Source organism: Diadema setosum, chromosome 7 (assembly GCF_964275005.1).
Source record: "Diadema setosum chromosome 7, eeDiaSeto1, whole genome shotgun sequence".
Taxonomy (NCBI): domain Eukaryota; kingdom Metazoa; phylum Echinodermata; class Echinoidea; order Diadematoida; family Diadematidae; genus Diadema; species Diadema setosum.
Window position 1 is genome coordinate 2,974,199 of NC_092691.1, and position 18,310 is coordinate 2,992,508.

The following is an 18,310-nucleotide window of genomic DNA, read 5'->3' on the forward strand; positions in this document are numbered from 1 at the left end:
CACACGACATAACCCACAGTCATCCTATGCGAAACTGTGCTTATTCACTACCTAGTATTTTGCTTCGCGAAGTTTGGGCAATGTGACAGAAAACTTCTAACGAAGTTACCAGCAAAATTTTCTGCAAAATTTCCTGCATGCACTTGGAAAGTTTCTCACTTCTTGCAAAACTATACATAATCTTGTGCAGTGTGACCAAACACAGCTGAAACTTCAAGAGAAGTTTGCCACTTGATGAGATGTGTTACGTGTTGTTGATGCATATTGCACATTATTTTGCTTGCTGTTGCCTGCGTCTTATTTACTGTAAAAGTGGTTTCTTTCGCGTACAGATATTTTCGTGGTTTCCATCGATGCCGACTTTTTCTCATGTGTTTAAATTTGCTGTCGGCAAAAACTGTTTTATTTTACACATGAAAGCCCAAACTATAATCCAATTATTCTTTTATTCATTAAATAGAAATTAAAATCAAATGCAGGCTTACCTGAAATCCCGTCTCTCAATCAATACACTCAATGCGCAGAATCTTCGTGTGTGCATGTGCGCAATAGCATTGTAACAAGCGGCGAGTTCAAAACATTTCCTTGCGTGGTTAATTTCGTGAAACTTTTCAAAACATTTTCGCGTGATGTTAAATTCGCGGGTCAACCTCAAAGCGCGAAAATAAAACCACTGTGAAAAAACCACTTTTACAGTAATATTCAAGGATTCAGGGAGAGCAACATGTTTTGTTTTGTTTTGTTATTTTTTTTGCCCTTGTGGAGCGTGCGTGTTATTAGAGACTAAAAATATGGTAGTTTTCGCATCACTCAAACTACGCATAATTTTGTCAGTAGTGTGACTGCATGCTCAAGATCCTCAAAGTGAACAGGAAGTAAACTACACATAGTTTCACAGAGGGCGACAGGGGCTCTTGTGATTTAGCACTGCCCATTTGAGAAGGGGCAACAAATTTAAAGATTGCCCTGATTTACACCAGTCCATAAGCATTAATAAATGAATCCTGAAATTTCAACAGAACAATCCAACCATCTACAGGAAATCAAGCAAAGTGTAGAAGACCACCATACTTGTGAAGAACCACTGCTTTCACAGTGATCTTAACTCACACTTTGAGATATCTGCCCACTGGTGCATCCATTCTGCACCAGCTACCTGGTACCATAAAAAGTCTTGAAACTAGCTGTCACCGACAAGAGATTACATGACTAGAGATTACATAATCCCCCCCCCCCCCTCCACCGCCATGTGGTATCATCATGGTTTTTGAGAGGGACTAAGACATTGTTGTGCCTGAGTGGGTTGTCCAACTGCATGATGGTCTTTTTGTTGCTGATGTTGTTGTTGTTGTTTTTTTTTGGGGGGGGGGGGTAGCCGAATGTTCTTGAAATAGCTTGGCATGTTACAACTGAGAATATAGTCACTTTAAAGGGATGGTATAGTATTGGCAGAGATGAGGATTGGGCTTTTAACTTTTTGCTAGATATCAAGAAATCACTCATGAAATAGCAGAGCATAATTATCATTCTAAGAGGAATTCAAAGTTTATTTGATGAAAATCGGTTTTGAAAAAACAAAATAGAACAAAGAAACTGTAATAAAAGTTGAGTCCCACCTTTTATTAGGATCACTCTGTTTTGGATATCTCAGCCATTTCTAAACCAATTTTCATCAAATAAATGGTGAATTCCTTGTGGAATCACATGCTCTTTCATATTTCATAAGAGGTTTCTTGCTATCTCACCAAAGAATGTTAGAAACCTGAAGTTAGGTCTCAACCAAACTATATGATCCCTTTAAGGGTAAACCAAGATGAGAATCATAATTTTAGCATTAATTGAAACAATTCTATTCAAAAGGATCAGAGGATCTGGTATATTTCAGCCAGGTAATGTATGTACACTTTAATAGCTAAAGTTGTTTTTCTCTGTTTGATTGGTAAAAAACAAGTGAGAATCCCTTTAAAACAACAGGTGCACATCATTGCCCTGGGAACTGAATAGAATGGACACTCTTACACGCACACACCACCCTGATTAATTACGGATGCTGTTATCATAGAGGCAAAGAATTCCTCTAAGTTCTCGAGAGATACGCCTCCTGAAATCTGATGCTGATATGGACTCACCTGGGATCCAGTCTGACCGAGAATCGGCTGTGAACTCAGGTGTAGGCTTGATGCAAGACTCTGGATTAAACTGTCCTTGGTAAGGCCTGGCCCGACACCTGCAAACAGTCCCAGAAAAAACAACAACAACAACCAATCAAAAACACCAAACAATGTATAAGTATGAAGTTGATAGATCCAGATACATCACAATTATTTCAAAACTATGATGTAAATCCTCAATCCCTCTAATAAATTTAATTATAAAAAGGGATGATAACTCCACAGGTTTCTCATGTTGCTATCAACCCGTTGAGGTCGAGTCCCAAGTATACTCAGGCAGGAGTCTATGGGAAATGTGTGTTGTAGCAAAATCAGTCCGTCCTCAACGGGTTAAAGAAAAAGAGAAAAAAATTGAAAATTGTCCGAATTTAGGAGGAGCATAACATATTGAAATATTGCAACTGGTTGACAAATTGCCTTACATCGACATATTTCAAAAATCCAAGAAAGTGTCAAAATCTCTCATCATAAATAGACAACAGCATTACCTTTAATGACTCAAGAAAGAATTCTGAAAAGAAAATCCAAATAAAAATATGTACTTAATATACAGTGTACTATTAAAATATTCCATACACAAATGGCATCAGCACTGAACATCTTTGATAACATTAGTCTACACAGAAGTAAAACAAGGAATGAAGGAGAATGTGGAAAAAGAAGAGTGAAAATATGAAGTTGCAAAACAGAGATAGGTAGATAGGTTGGAGAGAGAGAGAGAAAGAAAGAAATGGGTAGAGGAGGTAGATTTAAGCACATCCCTGATGGACCTGAATTTAAAGGGAGTTTGTTGTCAGATAGTGGTTCTTAGATTCATTCGATCTTGGTTCGCTGCCCATTACTGCACATTAAAAAACTACAGCTGACGCAGACCTGCTAGAATAAAAGTGCTGTCAGCAAATATGTAATGAAGACAGAAGTGTACGCTAAGCTGTAACGATCAACTCCAGACGAGCAAGGTTCTTCTGCTGTGTGTGTGCTGTGTATAAAGCAGGAATTATGACATTAGCACTCGAGATGTACTTGTACAATGTTCAGGATCCAACCGAGCAAGCTTCGCATCAGGTTTGGGCACTCAGAAACTAACAGTAAATGAATTGTTATACCCCACTGGCTTTGCACAGATACATACTCCTGTGTCCTACTAAGTGTTAACAAGTGAACAAGTATGGCCGTGCAAGAAATACACAGTTGTATGTGTGACTGTCAGTCTTTAAATCAGTGGAATGCAAAGTCTTATCATGTTTCAGCTGAAAACATGATCAAGCAAACAAAGGTATCTCATACTTTGAAGTTTATCTATTGGGTATACTTTATACCTGCATCTTAGATAGGACAGGTGCAATATTTCACTCTCCCCCCCCCCCCCCTCTTACCTGAATGTCCAAATAAGATTCATTTTTCTTCTGAGGAGCAATGTGGTTTCTTTACTATGGAAGGGGACATTTCCTGTCTTATCATAGTGCCATTGATACAACACCATTCCAAATCATTTTGTTATTTATGTTCAAACTTTGTTTCTCTTCACAAAACACACTTGGCATACTTTCTCATGAACCTAGCAGGTGCACAGCATAGCTGTACAGATATATATTTGCTTTTGTTTGCTTTGTTTGTTTGTTTTTATTTGGTTTCAAAAGTCCTGCTGTCAAATGGTCAAATGTCTTTGTACCACTTGATTGGCTGTACATGTATACTGATACGCCTCATGTGAGTTACCATACTTTCACTATAAACAAGCTGAGGTCTCGCTGACATTTGTGACAACTTTACAAATGACCTTTGGGGTCAAAGTACTCAGTGAAAGTTGGGCAGAAGTGCTGATATTGGTTTGACATTAATAACTTTCATTGAACACAAATTTCAAAGTAGTCTCAGACACACTCTACTTTGAAGTAGATAATGCCTTGTCCATTCTCATGGATTCCCATAATTCCTATGTCCACACTAATGTCCATTAATGTATCATGCAGTTAGAAGCAACACATAAATGTCATCCTTACCAGTCTGAAGGTCCTATTATCATATCTTTGGGTTACATTTAGGAACTGCTTAATTTTCAGTTTCTGCGAGTATACATTTAACACAGTTATGACAGACACACCCTTAATTGCAATCACTTTAAGAGGAAATGTGAAGAAAGCAATTCTTGTACAACAGTGAAATCTACCCACTATGATATCATTTTGCAGCGAGTACACATACATTATTCCCTGTAAACACCTTCAAAACCCAATTTCAAAGCGCACCACATGTGGCAGTTGTTTTGATATTCACTTGCACAATTACAATTTTTTATAATATAAGGAATTATGTCAAGCCCTATACGATCACACAATTTTATTACGTACATCATTCACAGGCAGAGTCCATTGCATATGTGGATCTGTCTGCATTGGACAAAAATTCTCTAGCTTGCTGATCTTGAACCAAATGACCAGCAACGTTATAGGATGCTACTCGAGCAGAGCCACTAGTGGACAAACTTCTACACTCTATTGCAGATTCCCTGCAATGTCCCTACAGAAATAAACCCTTATCATATATGCAGATTAAATATCCTGAAGAGAGGTGGACTCAAAGCAAGAAACAATGACGCTCAATTATCAGCATTTGTGCACTGTGTATAATTCTTCTTGCTCCCGGTAATATTACAACTCTGCTGTGACCCATGACCCTGCACGTCTTAGTTCCATCGCTAGGAAAAGTGTATCCTGGCAGCACCCCACCCTTTCTTTTTTTGGAAAGATATATACCTATGGAAACTAAAAGGAATTGGCACTACTATGCGGTGATGAAATTTCAGAGCAACAGACAGGTGCTTGAGTGAAAAACAACAGGTGTTAAGCCAAATGAGAGCCAACAGCAGGTTGGTAGAAATTCTGACTGGCAGGCATTCTGCATGGGAGAGGATATAGATTTAGCTACAACCTGGACCATGGAACAGATTACATAATGCCGAAATAGATCCTTGTCATTTGATTGGTTGTTTGACATTGATCATTCAGCCCATTTCCCTATGACGTCATCATCCGTGCAATTATGGATCCATTTACTGTGTAATCCTGGATCCATATGATTTGCTCCACTGCACGCACACCGACACACTACGCATGTAAAACACTTGCGCTTGCAGTATGTGTATGGGACAGCGCATTAGCATAAAGGGCTCACTGAATACTCCCTCAATCTCAGATTCTCTCGTTTCTATATTAATAAAATATCAAATGACAAGGATCTATTTTAGGCATTATATAAAACAATAATTAAATGTTTTTCATTCATGCAATGGACAGAATTCTTCAATCGGTGAAAGATGAAATCTTTGATTGATTCAACTTGGCTACGCCCCATGGATCATTTCATCTTTCACCTCATGAAATATTCTGTCCATTGCACTCATAAAAATTCATTATTTGTATACTATGGAAATTAGATGTGATTTCTGAATAAAACTTGGACAAGTCTAGAATGTACCGTCCGAGACTACTGTGATCGGAGATCCTTTATTATTGCTTAATCAAGCTAGCAGGTATGATGGGCAATGGACAGAGAATGTTTGCTACATTACGCAGCAGATTTTTATTTACAAGAGCACACATATAAAAATACATACATACCACCCAACATACTTATTAATCCATCTGGTAGCTCCATGGACTTCAGGATCTCTTTGGTCATGTCGCAGGCATTCAGGCCTTGTAACCTCTTCTCCCAGAATAGCTGCAGTCAGGAAGAAGGAAACAGAAAACACCAAAATCCAAATTATCAATAAACAGTCTGTCTCCCTCACTTGTTCTCTTGTAGTCATGGCTGAATCTGCCCTTCTAAACTCAGATCAAGTTGAATGGAGTCATCAGATAGGGACACGCAAGGATGAATGACTTTGTCAATTTTGAGTGGAAGATAGTGGTCACACTCAACCTTGAATGTACAACCTCCTCATGACAAGCCTTTGAATTTTTGTATGCTTCTTTTTTAAAGAGAAAATATGAAATTCATACTCGAGTGTCACTGTGATACATTATCTAACCAGAGATGAATTTGAAGCACATTTTCCACACAGGGCAAACACTGGCTCATCCTTTTACATCATAACTACAACTATATTTCATAACTATAGATGCAATCACAAGGGAATACATCAATTATGTTGAGATCACTCAGTGATGCAAAAGAGAAGAATAATAAACAAGCCATGCCACCTTTTCATTACAAAATAGCAGACAAAATAACTGCTTGCCTATGAGCACAATGGCACTACTTTGTACATCAGGGGAAGGAGTGAAAAAAGAGTGGTCTATTTCTTTGGGTCATCAGCATCTTTTCTTTTTTCTATTACCTCCTTTCAATAAGCATCACCTGAATCAAATGGAAAATGTTGTCATTACTCCATAGACGCATGATAAAATGTATGTCTTTGGGTTTGATGACATGGCTAACTCTCTTGTGAGTTTAGTATTCCCGAAGAACATACATGCGTAGCATGCTTCCTTTTTGGTATCACATGGATATTCCTCTCCTACACGAAATCCAACTCCCCTCATGGGCAGGTTGACTTCTTACTACACAGAGTTAAATCTGACAAACGGAACGGTAATGGTCCCATGAAAATCGCACCCAACATGGTGAAGTTATGGATTGCTGACATTTCGTATTTTCACAAAACAGTGATACTCATCTCAACCATGATATGAATAAGATTTGGAGAAGTTGACGTTGTCATCACCTCACAAGCCTCGCGATGACAAGTACGATAGTAAATCTTCACTAAAATTTCTTTGTTCTTTGACATGATATCAAGAAGTAGAAGTTGTACACATCATCATACTTTTGTTGTGATCAAGCAAAAATGACTTTGGGGGGAAAGGGAGAAGTAGCTGCTAAAAAGAAATGATAGAAGTATAATCTTCTCTTTTCATTTGGATGTCTGGCTGCGATTAGTAGAATGCTCTTTAGTAAAATCTAGTAAAATTTCCAGAACTTCTTCTGCTCTTGATATGTAACCATTCTCTTTTGCCTGATCTTACTTTATCTATCGAAATCGACAGAATGCTCCCTATAGTAAAATCTTGTCAAACTTTAACATTTTTCCAGAACTTCTTCTGCTCTTGATATGTAACCATTCTCTTTTGCCTGATCTTACTTTATCTATCGAAATCAACAGAAGCATGGTGTGCACTGGTACTCTAAGGTCTGATCTGATGTGGCATACAGGTTTTAATGTACACAATCACAATCTACTGTCAAGCATTGCTGTACTACCTGTAATAGTCATTTGACAGGTTGTGAATCTGTGGTTTGTTTGTTTTTGAACACCTAGACTCCAACTCCTCTGTAATCCTTGTATAATACACATCTATCCCCTCATACCTGTTTGGGGGTTTCCTTCGTGTCCTGCTTGGGGTCAGCCTTGGTCCGGTTCTTGAGATGGTTGGTCTTGAGTGTGACGGGCTGCTTGAAAATGGAGGCCGTCTGTCGAATAGGGAGCACAAGGCTGGCGTCATGCTTGGTGCCTCGGCTGTAGTCAAAGTGGATGTTCTTTAGCCTCTTGCTCTTCCTCACCCCGGACGAGAGCAGCTTTCCCGTGCGAAAGTCGAAGGAGCTCAGGTCAATGGCATCTCCTATGAACCTTGCCAGTTGAGGCTTGCTGCGTATCTTCTTCCCACATGGGCTGTGAGGAAATAATGTTAGTGATAATCATGTGGCATTTAATCATACGAGGCAAAATGCTTAAACAATACAAACCATAAAACAAGCAAATCTGAATGATGACAATGATGATGATGATGACAATAATAACTAGAGATTGGCGCTCGGCAGGTCGCGCAGCCGAGCACATGTATCCCCCGAACCCACAGCATCATACATCATCGCAATATATAGAGCTCACACAGAAATTCCATAAATAAATACAGTTATCATGGCAACAATGATCCTGTCCACATTTTGCCTCTGGGTACCAAATTTGATGACAATAATATGATGCAGCAGTGTAACTCTGCAGAATCTAAAGTATCCTCTGGTAGTACCTGTGAGGGAATACAATTATAGAGTAATCTGGATGCACTGTAAACCTAACCCTCTTCCAGTCTGCCATTTGGATGAATTTGGGATAAAAATGTATGATATGGCAATAGGTGACAACAAGTATCAATGCAGACGATTGCTTTTTCTTTTTTGGTTTTGTTTCCACTTCTGATATTTTATTGTTTTGTTAACTGACAAAGCGGGTTCCATGACAAATGCTCCGGCAAGGAATCCTAGTGTTGAAGCGCACATACATGTAAAGCTTAACGCTTACCCTAATCCAAATCTTTAGTCTGCCTTGAACCTAACACCCAATCATACCCATGGAGAAGAAACGCAGCCGGTAGAGCGCTCACAAGGAAATCTCTGCTATTTCCACAAAAATTCTTGTTACCATGGCAACGATGTCTCCGCCCACACCAAAAACAATATGCGTCTTCGTCTTACCATATTACACCTTCATGCCAAATTTGAAGATGATCTATTTGAAGGACTACAGCCAGTAGAGCGCTCACAAGCAGACCCTATTGAATTTACCTTTTTATGTATAAAGACGGAAAAAGCGAGGGCGCCATCACCAAAAACAATATGCGTCTTCGTCTTACCATATTACACCTTCATGCCAAATTTGAAGATGATCGAAGAAGACCTGCAGCCAGTAGAGCGCTCGCAAGCAGACCCTATTGGATTTACCTTTTCATGTACATTGTATAAGACGGAACAAGCGAGGGCGCCATTATCAAAAACCATAGGCATCTTTGTCTTATCATAATACACCTTCATGCCAAATTTGAAGATGATCGAATAAGAACTGCAGCCAGAAGAGCGCTCACAAGCAGACCCTATTGGATTTACCTTTTCATGTATAAAGACGGAACAAGCAAGGGCGCCATCACCAAAAATAATAGGCGTCTTCGTCTAACCATAATACACCTTCATGCCAAATTTGAAGATGATCGGAAAAGAAACGCAGCTGGTAGAGTGCTCACAAGGAAATCTCTGCGGCGGCGGCGGCGGCGGCGGCGGGCAGACGCGGATGCGGCGCAACGAGGTCAAATCCATAGTATCCTCCGAACTCTGTTCGGGGGATACAATCATGATACTACTACTATTACTACTACTAAAAATAATAATAACAATACTAAAAATAATAATGATAATGATAGTTATGACAATAATCATGGTATTTAGTCCTGTGTATTATTCAAAAACAGAAAAAAAGGGTTTTTTTTTCTCTACAGCCTATATACAACATACGGTAGGATGTAGAGATGCCATAAAAATTTACATTGTTGCTTGAACAGTGAAGGGTACAAGTTGTGTTTAGATGTCAATAGATAAAAACAGAAAAAATGAAAGACACTCTTGGTCATTACTTCCTGATAGATAATGTAAATAGAACTAACATCACGCAATATCTTCAGGACTGAAACCACAACTTATATGGATTTTTTTGTTCAATGAATATATCTAATCGAATATCAGCTGTGCACTGCCTCGCCTCTAGCACTGAAAATATGCAGGGTTCGAAAAGTTTTGCTTGTTTTGCATGGCCTATTTTGTTGCGAAATCAGTCATTTCGTTGATTTCGTTGATGAAATGTTAACATTACATTGACAAAATGATCATTTCCTTAATGAAATCGTCATTTTGTCGACGAAATGACTGATTTCATAACGAAATAGTCCATGCGACACTTGGCGCCTCATACAAAACTGTGGTCTTTGTCCATGGTTTAAACCACGGTTTCAATTGTACCACCTTCGTTAATTCGGGCCTTACTGTCCATGAGTCAACAGTTTCTTCGGCTATTGCACCTTTCCTGCCAAAATACTTTTTTTTTTTCTTCTGAAACCAGGAAGCCCAAAAAGGCGAAAAAGGGGATTAAGCATTGATGTATAATGCTTAAAGCAAGCCCCCCATAATTTGACCATAGGGCAAGTCCAAGCTATTTGATCACTCAAGACTGAAAATTCAAAATGGGTCAATCTACATAAACTTGGTATCATTTTAAAGCTAAGAAGTTAAAATACATGAATTTCAAAAAGAAAAAGTAAAAATCCTTCCGCATAACCAGCAATAAATCAATTAATCTGCATAAATTAAAATTTAGAGTAACGCGTGGGACATTCAAAAATTCTGCATTTTAAAATATATCTTTTAATTTTTACAAGTTTTTACGAAAATAAGTATGGTCACCTTAAGTCTGACTAACAAGTTATCATGACTGTGATTTTCAGTTTCTCAACTGATTAAATATGCAAATGAGGGATGGGCCAAAATTAGCATGTCCCACGCGTTACTTTTTTAGGTCATTATTTCTCATTTGCATAAAAGTTAATGATTTAATTGACCTGAAACTTTCAAAAGACCAAATTCACAATGGACCTAATCATATCCAAGAGATAAAAAGTTAGTCTGATAAATCTCATACTTGCAATTTTCAATTAGATTTAGTAACGCGTGGGACGATTTGTGTACAAGTCAATGGAAGTGTACTAAATCTTAGTCTTCTATGGGAAATGTGTACATTATTGAGGGATTTTTTGTAATTTTCTGAATTCTGACTTGAAATTTGGTGAAAAACTCCACTTTGGATAAATAATTCACAAAAGATCATTACATGCTATTTTCAAGGTCACATTCAAAGTCAAATGTTAAAAAATAAAGGATAACACAGGCATTTCATATTTTTTATTATATCTATTGTTTTGGTGGGTCTAAATCATTTGAATTTGCAAGAATTTATTAGAAATACATCTATTTAGATAATTAGTACCCCATATTAAAGTTTCTCTGAGCAAATGTGCAATTCACATCACAATATTCATAGTGACAAAAATGTCCCACGCGTTACTTGTCCCACGCGTTACTATACCTATCTTTCTATAATTGACCTTGAGAGAAAACAGTTTCATGATTTTTTCTGAAATGTTTTGTTTCAGGTACAGTAATTGTTGTAGGAAAAGATGTTTGTAATGATTCTATAGTATACCAAGTATTTTCACAATAATTGAGATAAAAGTAAAAGAAGAAAAAAAGGACAATTTTTGTGGTCCCACGCGTTACTGGAGAATAAATTTGCATAAATTAAATACTGAACGCGTGATTCTCATTATTTCTATTGTTTTGAATGAAGATACCTACTAGCTATCAAAAGCAACCCAACATATGAAGTTTCAATCTTAACAGTGCAATATAGGGCTAAATCTTCTTGTGATGTCCCACGCGTTACTGGTGCAAAATAGCTTGGACTTGCCCCATAGCATCATCCAATTTCCAAAATTTGACCACCGGCAATGTGTAAAACGTATGCTTTGTGTGCGGTTGAATTTTGGCGAGGAAGGTTGAACCTTGGTGCAGATTTCTACTTTGTTTTTGGTTTGTTACAGTCAATATATGAGATAATATGAAAATAAAGGGCACACAAAACTGCATAAGCGCTCAATCAATGTCCTGTAGGAGTTACTAATGCTAGATCTAGATTAGATCTTCACTTTTTTCAAAATTGAAATGTTTTCTGATTTTTTGAAAGGAAAATTTATCGAGCGCATGTTAGCGCATGTGGCAAGAACGGTACATACCTGTACATGAAATGGACCTTGCAATGCCTATTTCAGTGAAATTGGCTGCCCGATCGGAGCCTGTGAAGAGCTTCGCAGTTGCTGCCGCGGGAGTCGCTATGGGTGTTGTGGGATTTACGACTGCCCGCGGACACCGCGCGCTGGCTCAGTTCTCTACTTACAATGATCGGCGAATCGAAGCCGCAAGCGGCCGCTAGGGCGCTAGCTACTACAATGGGAAAATCGTAAACGCGATAAGTTATCAAAATGCAAGATTTTTTACAAGAAAACGAAAAAATCGGCTGATTTCAACACTTTTCATGTGTATATTACGTATCAATCATCTACTGATAATTGATCTCATTGCATGGCTTGGTGTATGGTAAGGGTACCACCTATCGGCAGGGTACCTTGACATCGGCACCCTGCATATCATGGCTGTTTGCATATAGAACGAAATGTACGCGTGGGATTAAGACCTAAGTGCCATTTGCTATGAAAACAATAAAAACGAAGAAACGAAAATCAAACTCACAAACAAACTAACGAACCATACTAAACACGTTTCAATTACACATCCGCTCGGTAACGACGCATGGCTGTGAAATTCACGTGTATTACCTATGGAGGGAGGGGGTGCCGATTGTAAGGTACCCTTTTAAGCTGCGCGAAGAAAATGAAACGCATGCACTAAAATTGCGCTATTTTAAAACGGAGATTCAGAATCAATGAGACGGTCATGACATTCAAAACTGCAGTATTCATGGCATATTTGAGATAAGAATTAGGCGAATTTGTTTTATACTTTTGGAATAAACAAGCTACAGATCCTTGGGGTGACGATAGGTGGTACCCTCGATCATACATCTGATTTTTATATGAAAAACGCAAGGTCTACATAACGGGAACGGGGAACAGTAAACTTTACATTGTTGCACAAACTTGAGAGGAGTTGCTTTTGAACACGACATCTGCAGAAAGTTACACACATGCCAATATTTTTTTTTGTAAATCTTTGCTTAATTCTACCATAAATTAATTCATTAAGACTTTAAGACACTTGAACTCATCCTAGTATAGCGATCACTGAGAGCTAACAAGAGTTTATCTTCTGAAGTATCAAAACGTTTAATACACAGTCACAAAGAGAGTTAAAATTTACAAATATGAAAACATTGCCCTACATCGATATAGACAGGTGGGACCAAGCAATGCATTACCGCACGTTCGCGTAAGCATTTTACTACCGCATGAAAACGTATCGTATTTAACGAAAAGCAACGAACAGATTACCTGTAATAGTAGACATCGGTTTTCCCAGCTGATAACCCTGATTTTCTTATGACTTCTTCTCTCTTCCAGCCTGCCGGTAAACCGGGGCAATCTTGCATTCCTTTGGTATCTACTCGTTCGTCTTCCATAATCCTCCTATCGTATGCTTCGTTCGGGAATATCACAGATGCTGCCGAAGATGGCGTTATCTTTAGTTTTTCTTATTTTCACAGGTCCTTTTGTTACATCCACCGACGCGCAGCGTCTAGTGGCGGCAAAACGCAGTGTGACCATCATTCTGCGTCAAGCAAGCTTTTGAACTTTTCAAAACCGTAGTCCACAATGTTTAATCAACGTTGTTGATAGAATTTGTCTAAATTGATGACTGAAATTATAATAATAGAATAATTATCTTTCGTGCAAACTATCATAGTGATTTTGGTGGTAGTAAAGGTAAGAGTTATTATTGCTGCTGTGGTGTGTGTAATGATAGATAGCAACTAACGATCTTGGATCTTGGATGAATAGACCTCCCAAACATCTTCTGTGGAGTTTTAACTGGAGGTTGCGTAGAGGGTGGACTTTCAGAAAAAGGATAAGAAGGAAGGGTCCTCAAAAAGAGCATGTCTGAACTTTCTTTTGGGAAATAGTAGATGGAACCAAGTTGTTCCATGCTTTTACAGTGCGTGGAAAAAAAAAGAAGAAAACTTGTAGACATCAGATGAAGTTTGATCTATCACAAACTGTTTGGTATGTCCCCCTCTTTCTCTTGTGAACTTGTTTCTGAGTATGTTATTGTACTGTATATCCAGGTGGCCAGGGAGGATCTTGTACAGACATGTGAGTCGATGTGCCTCTCGTCTGTCTTTCAGAGAGATCCAGTTTAGTTTACTGAGGAGATGAGTCACACTTATATCCCTCCCGTATGAATTAAATACGAATCTTGCTGCCTGTCCAGTTTTCTAAAACTTGGATGTTTTATGGATTTTTTTTTTTTTTTTTTTTTTTTTTTTTTTTTTTTTTTTTTACTGTATATGGATCCCAGGATTCCTTTATAGCATATTCCAATTTAGTAATAATAGTGTGGTCGGACCAAAGAAGTGTACAATTTCTCCTTAACAGAGGGGGAGCAGTGATGAAAATTCCTCTTTATGAAATTAAGAGTATTCATTGCTTTAGAAGAGGCATGTTGGGATTGTTTATTCCATTGTACATCTTTCTGGATGAAGATTTCTAAGTAGTGGATTTCTTCTTTCTCCTCAAGCTTGACACCAAGTAAGCTATAGTTCGGTTTGCCCGGAGTTGTCTTTCTGGATACTCGCATGGTTTTACACTTAGTTGGGTTAAAATGCATTCCCCATGTTTCCGACCACTTGGTCATGGTGTTAAGGTCAGACTGGAGGGCTGCTTCATCCTCAGTCGAGTTAACCTCTCTGTAGATCAGGCAGTCGTCTGCAAATAATCTGGTAACACTTGAGACTTGGTGGTGTATATCATTAATATACAGAAGAAAAAGATGGGGACCAAATACGGTTCCTTGTGGAGTTCCGCTGAGGACGGGTTTCCACTCTGAACATTGCCCATTACAAACACGTTGGTGTCTCTGAGTTAGAAAAATTGCAATCCAGTTCTTGGTGTCAGATCGTATTCCGTAGTAATCCAGTTTCATGAGTAATCTGCAGTGCGGGATAACATCGAAAGCCTTGGAAAAATCCAAGGCTATCATGTCCGTTGTTTTCTTTTTGTCAATATTCTTGGATAGGTCATTCATAGTGAGGATGAGCTGAGACTCACATGACCTGTTTTTCCTAAAGGCATGTTGGTTGTCTGCCAGGATGTCATATGAAGACAAGTGACGCATCAGATTGCTATCACTTATGTGTTCAAGCTACAGTTTACAGCAGGTACATGTCAATGATACTGGTCGGTAATTTGTTGGGTCTTTCGGGGAACCTTTTTTAAAGATTGGGGCTATGTTTGCTTTTCTCCAGTCAAGAGGGAGAGTTCCCGTGTCCAGTGATTGTTGAAAAATAAAACTCAACGGTAACATTGATTATAATAGTATCATTACCATTTGATTGTTCTTCTTTAGTTGAAGTATTGTTTTGAGTATCATTAACATCTTCCTCATCATTCTGCATTTTTTTGTGTCTTTGTCTTTATTTTTTCTTTTGTGGTAAGGAGGATAAATTATTTTAGACAGAGAACATATATGATAATCAAAAGAGCAAAACCAAGCAAAACCAAGAAACAATGACCCCCACCCCCCCCCCCCCAAAAAAAAAAACAAAAAAAAAACCAACAAAAAAAACAAAACAAAAAAACCAGCCGCAGACGCTGGGCGAGGGAAACTCAGACTGTGAAAATAGAACATAGGCCTGCAGCTGAACATGTATACTTAGTGTGAAGTTTCTTGGAATGTCAGTACTTGGTGTATCGTTGTGGGTTCACAGTATACATTTTGACTGAAAAGGAGCTACGATAAAAATCGGTACTCTCAAGTTATCTCAACAAGTTACCTATTATCTGTAGTCTCAGTTAATGTCCACTTTGCATGACCCAGCAGACAACTAGAGAGGGCGCTACGGTGCTCTACAATGCAGAGCCTTCTATTCCAATACAGTGCCGTATGTAACGATACTAGTGTCTCGTCGTTCAGCAAGTATTGGCATGCGAATGAGAAGTGTGGCTTCGTCGTATACACGTATCCTAACAACATCATAGAACTATATCTTTATTTGGAAACTCTCAGGGTTCTGTACAGCTATCTGTCTGCGAATGATAGAATACATTTTTACTGTAGATATTTTTCATGTAATTGATTGGAATTGACTGCTATGATAGAATTAGGCCTACTATTAAGGAGGAAACACGATTATCTTTAGTGTCTACTATGAAATCTCAGTTTTACTGGGCCGATTGTAGTGTGTCCACTTAATTTTATCATTGTATAAATCAACTGGTCAGTAGGTCAATCGATTGATTTTAAGTAGTCACTGAAAATTTATCAAACTATTAAAATGATGCATTGATTTTTTAACCTGACAAGAATCAATATCAATCAGTTAATCAATATCCTTCCTTCTTTTATCAAGTGCAATTGAGACTCTCTGAAATTGAATGTCGATTCGTTGACTCATCGTTCTGTAGTCATGAAGATTTTGGGATTTTTTTTCTTGATATTGACTATTGTATTTGTTGGTCACTGTAATGCTTGTTACAGAAAGTATGATGTCGTTTATCAAAATTGTCAATGAGATAATTCCTGTGAATTTCAATTGATAATAGAAGATGTTTAATTGCGTGCAAATGTAGCCAAATGTAGCACAGTCTTAATAGGTCAGAATGATCAGGTTAAGCGAAAGTTTATGGTATCACCTCATCTTCATAGACGTGTTACTGTCATTCATGCGTCACATACATCGCAACAGTCAAAAATCAAACAGGGGTTTTTCCAGGATATGTGGTTTTATTTCAAGCATACATGCTTATAGTTCTCCATCGTATAAAAAAATCACAAATTTGCGATAAAGTCACCAGAAAGATCTAGGCAGATGATGCAATCTACTCATTATACTTTTACACTTCTCTTAATACGATAAGATTGTCGTGTATTGCATATTTATACCATAGCAAAATCAAATATCTTTATATCTATCGGCATATATATATATACACTACAAAATATCAAGTCGGACATCATAGAAACGCTCATATTCCCACCAGTAATATTTCGTTTATAACGATAACAAAGATATGTTTTTTATCAATATACATTTTAGCTTATATTCATTTAAAATAAATAAGTTCCCTTTAATGAGCACTTCTTCACTCTTTTATTTCAACGAGTGATAACGGTTCAACTATGTAGACCTGACAAACATTTTAGAACTTTGAAATGAAGTATCATCAAAGACATAGGAACATCCATTCCTAATCGTTTTGACGATTTCCAACCAAACCAGAATGATGGAATCTAACTAGAAACTTTGGCTTAAAACGAGAATTCCAACGGTAAACATTTGCTTACGTAAGTTCTATTATCACTACGTGAACTTCAAGCGAAACGTACAAACAAACTTCTTTTTGACACCTGAAAAAATCATAAGCTTTCAAATACAATAATTTTGCATAGATTTCATATTGTTACGAGGGAGGAAGGCAAATGAATCTTCATTTTTCTCATGCTAGCCGTTTTGGGGAGATTTGGAAGAACGAAAGGGGACCTATTATTTCTGTGCACAGAATAAAGCCTTAGTTTATCAAACAGAATTTGACACGATCACATTGTTAATAAGTGTAAAGACTCATTTCATGCTAACGACTGACATATGATAACGACGGCAAAAGTTGGTGATAACATGAATGATTTTCTCTGGGAAAATCCTCAGGGTTATATCTTGTAGCAAAATGATAGCACACATCAGAAAAGATATACGATTTGATAGCTGTTTGTAAATTATGCCATGAAAAATACTCACTTTCAAATCTATAGCAAGTATTATAGTCATGGGAGGAATCTAGAGGGAATTTGGTCTCAATGCAAGTAAAAACGCTCTGTAATAGTTTCATATCCTGTAATTCATCGTAAATTAATTCTATTTAAGCATCATGTGGTCAGGAATCGAAATATATCATAATGCTGTCGTCTATGACGTAAACACAGATTTTTCATACACCTGTAACTCTTCTGGCACGAACTTGACAATAGTCATAATGAACTTATTAAAACAACAACAAGTACAAAACCTGTCCCAGCACGTAAACCTGATGGCGCCCTTCACAGAACCCCAAATCAACAAGAAAACATCTTTGTTTGGTTATAGCCCTTACTATTTGGGTCCCATTGTTCATGCGGGCAGGCTAGCGGCTATTTTCGACGTTGCGGGGTTTTAAGGGAACTGTCTTTGGCATTTCGCTATGAATTAAACTGCCTTTGGCATTTATCTATGAATTCGCTGCTCAAACGGGAATCGATTGTTCCAATGCCATGCTATTTGTATTTCTCAATTGTACTAGAATGGGGGATCCTTAACAATACACGTATTATCATTTACTATAAATACAAAGCTCATTGACTGTGTTCTTGCATTTCACTAGGGGACGGCATTAGGCAAATTAAAAAAAAAAATCAACAATGACAATGTCGATATCTCGTGTGTTTTTGGTCAAAACAACATGGATGACCACAAACGCATAGCTACTGTTTGCTTCGGAAATTTATGTTGACTCAATCACTCAATTCAACAACAATGACTACAGAAACGAATACCT

General features: G+C 37.9%; 1 protein-coding gene across 1 annotated transcript in view; it reads right to left on the reverse strand.

Moving 5' to 3' along the window:
- LOC140230779 (methyl-CpG-binding domain protein 2-like) overlaps nucleotides 1-13,201 on the reverse strand; it is a 70,737-nt gene extending 57,536 nt beyond the window's left edge. The window contains exons 1-4 of the mRNA XM_072310919.1: nucleotides 13,058-13,201; nucleotides 7,545-7,845; nucleotides 5,804-5,894; nucleotides 2,130-2,227 (exon numbers count right to left, since the gene is read on the reverse strand). Coding sequence (XP_072167020.1) covers nucleotides 2,130-2,227; nucleotides 5,804-5,894; nucleotides 7,545-7,845; nucleotides 13,058-13,185 — 618 coding nt within the window. The 5' untranslated portion in view covers nucleotides 13,186-13,201. The remainder of the gene's footprint in view (nucleotides 1-2,129; nucleotides 2,228-5,803; nucleotides 5,895-7,544; nucleotides 7,846-13,057) is intronic.
- Between the last annotated feature and the right edge of the window lie 5,109 nt (nucleotides 13,202-18,310).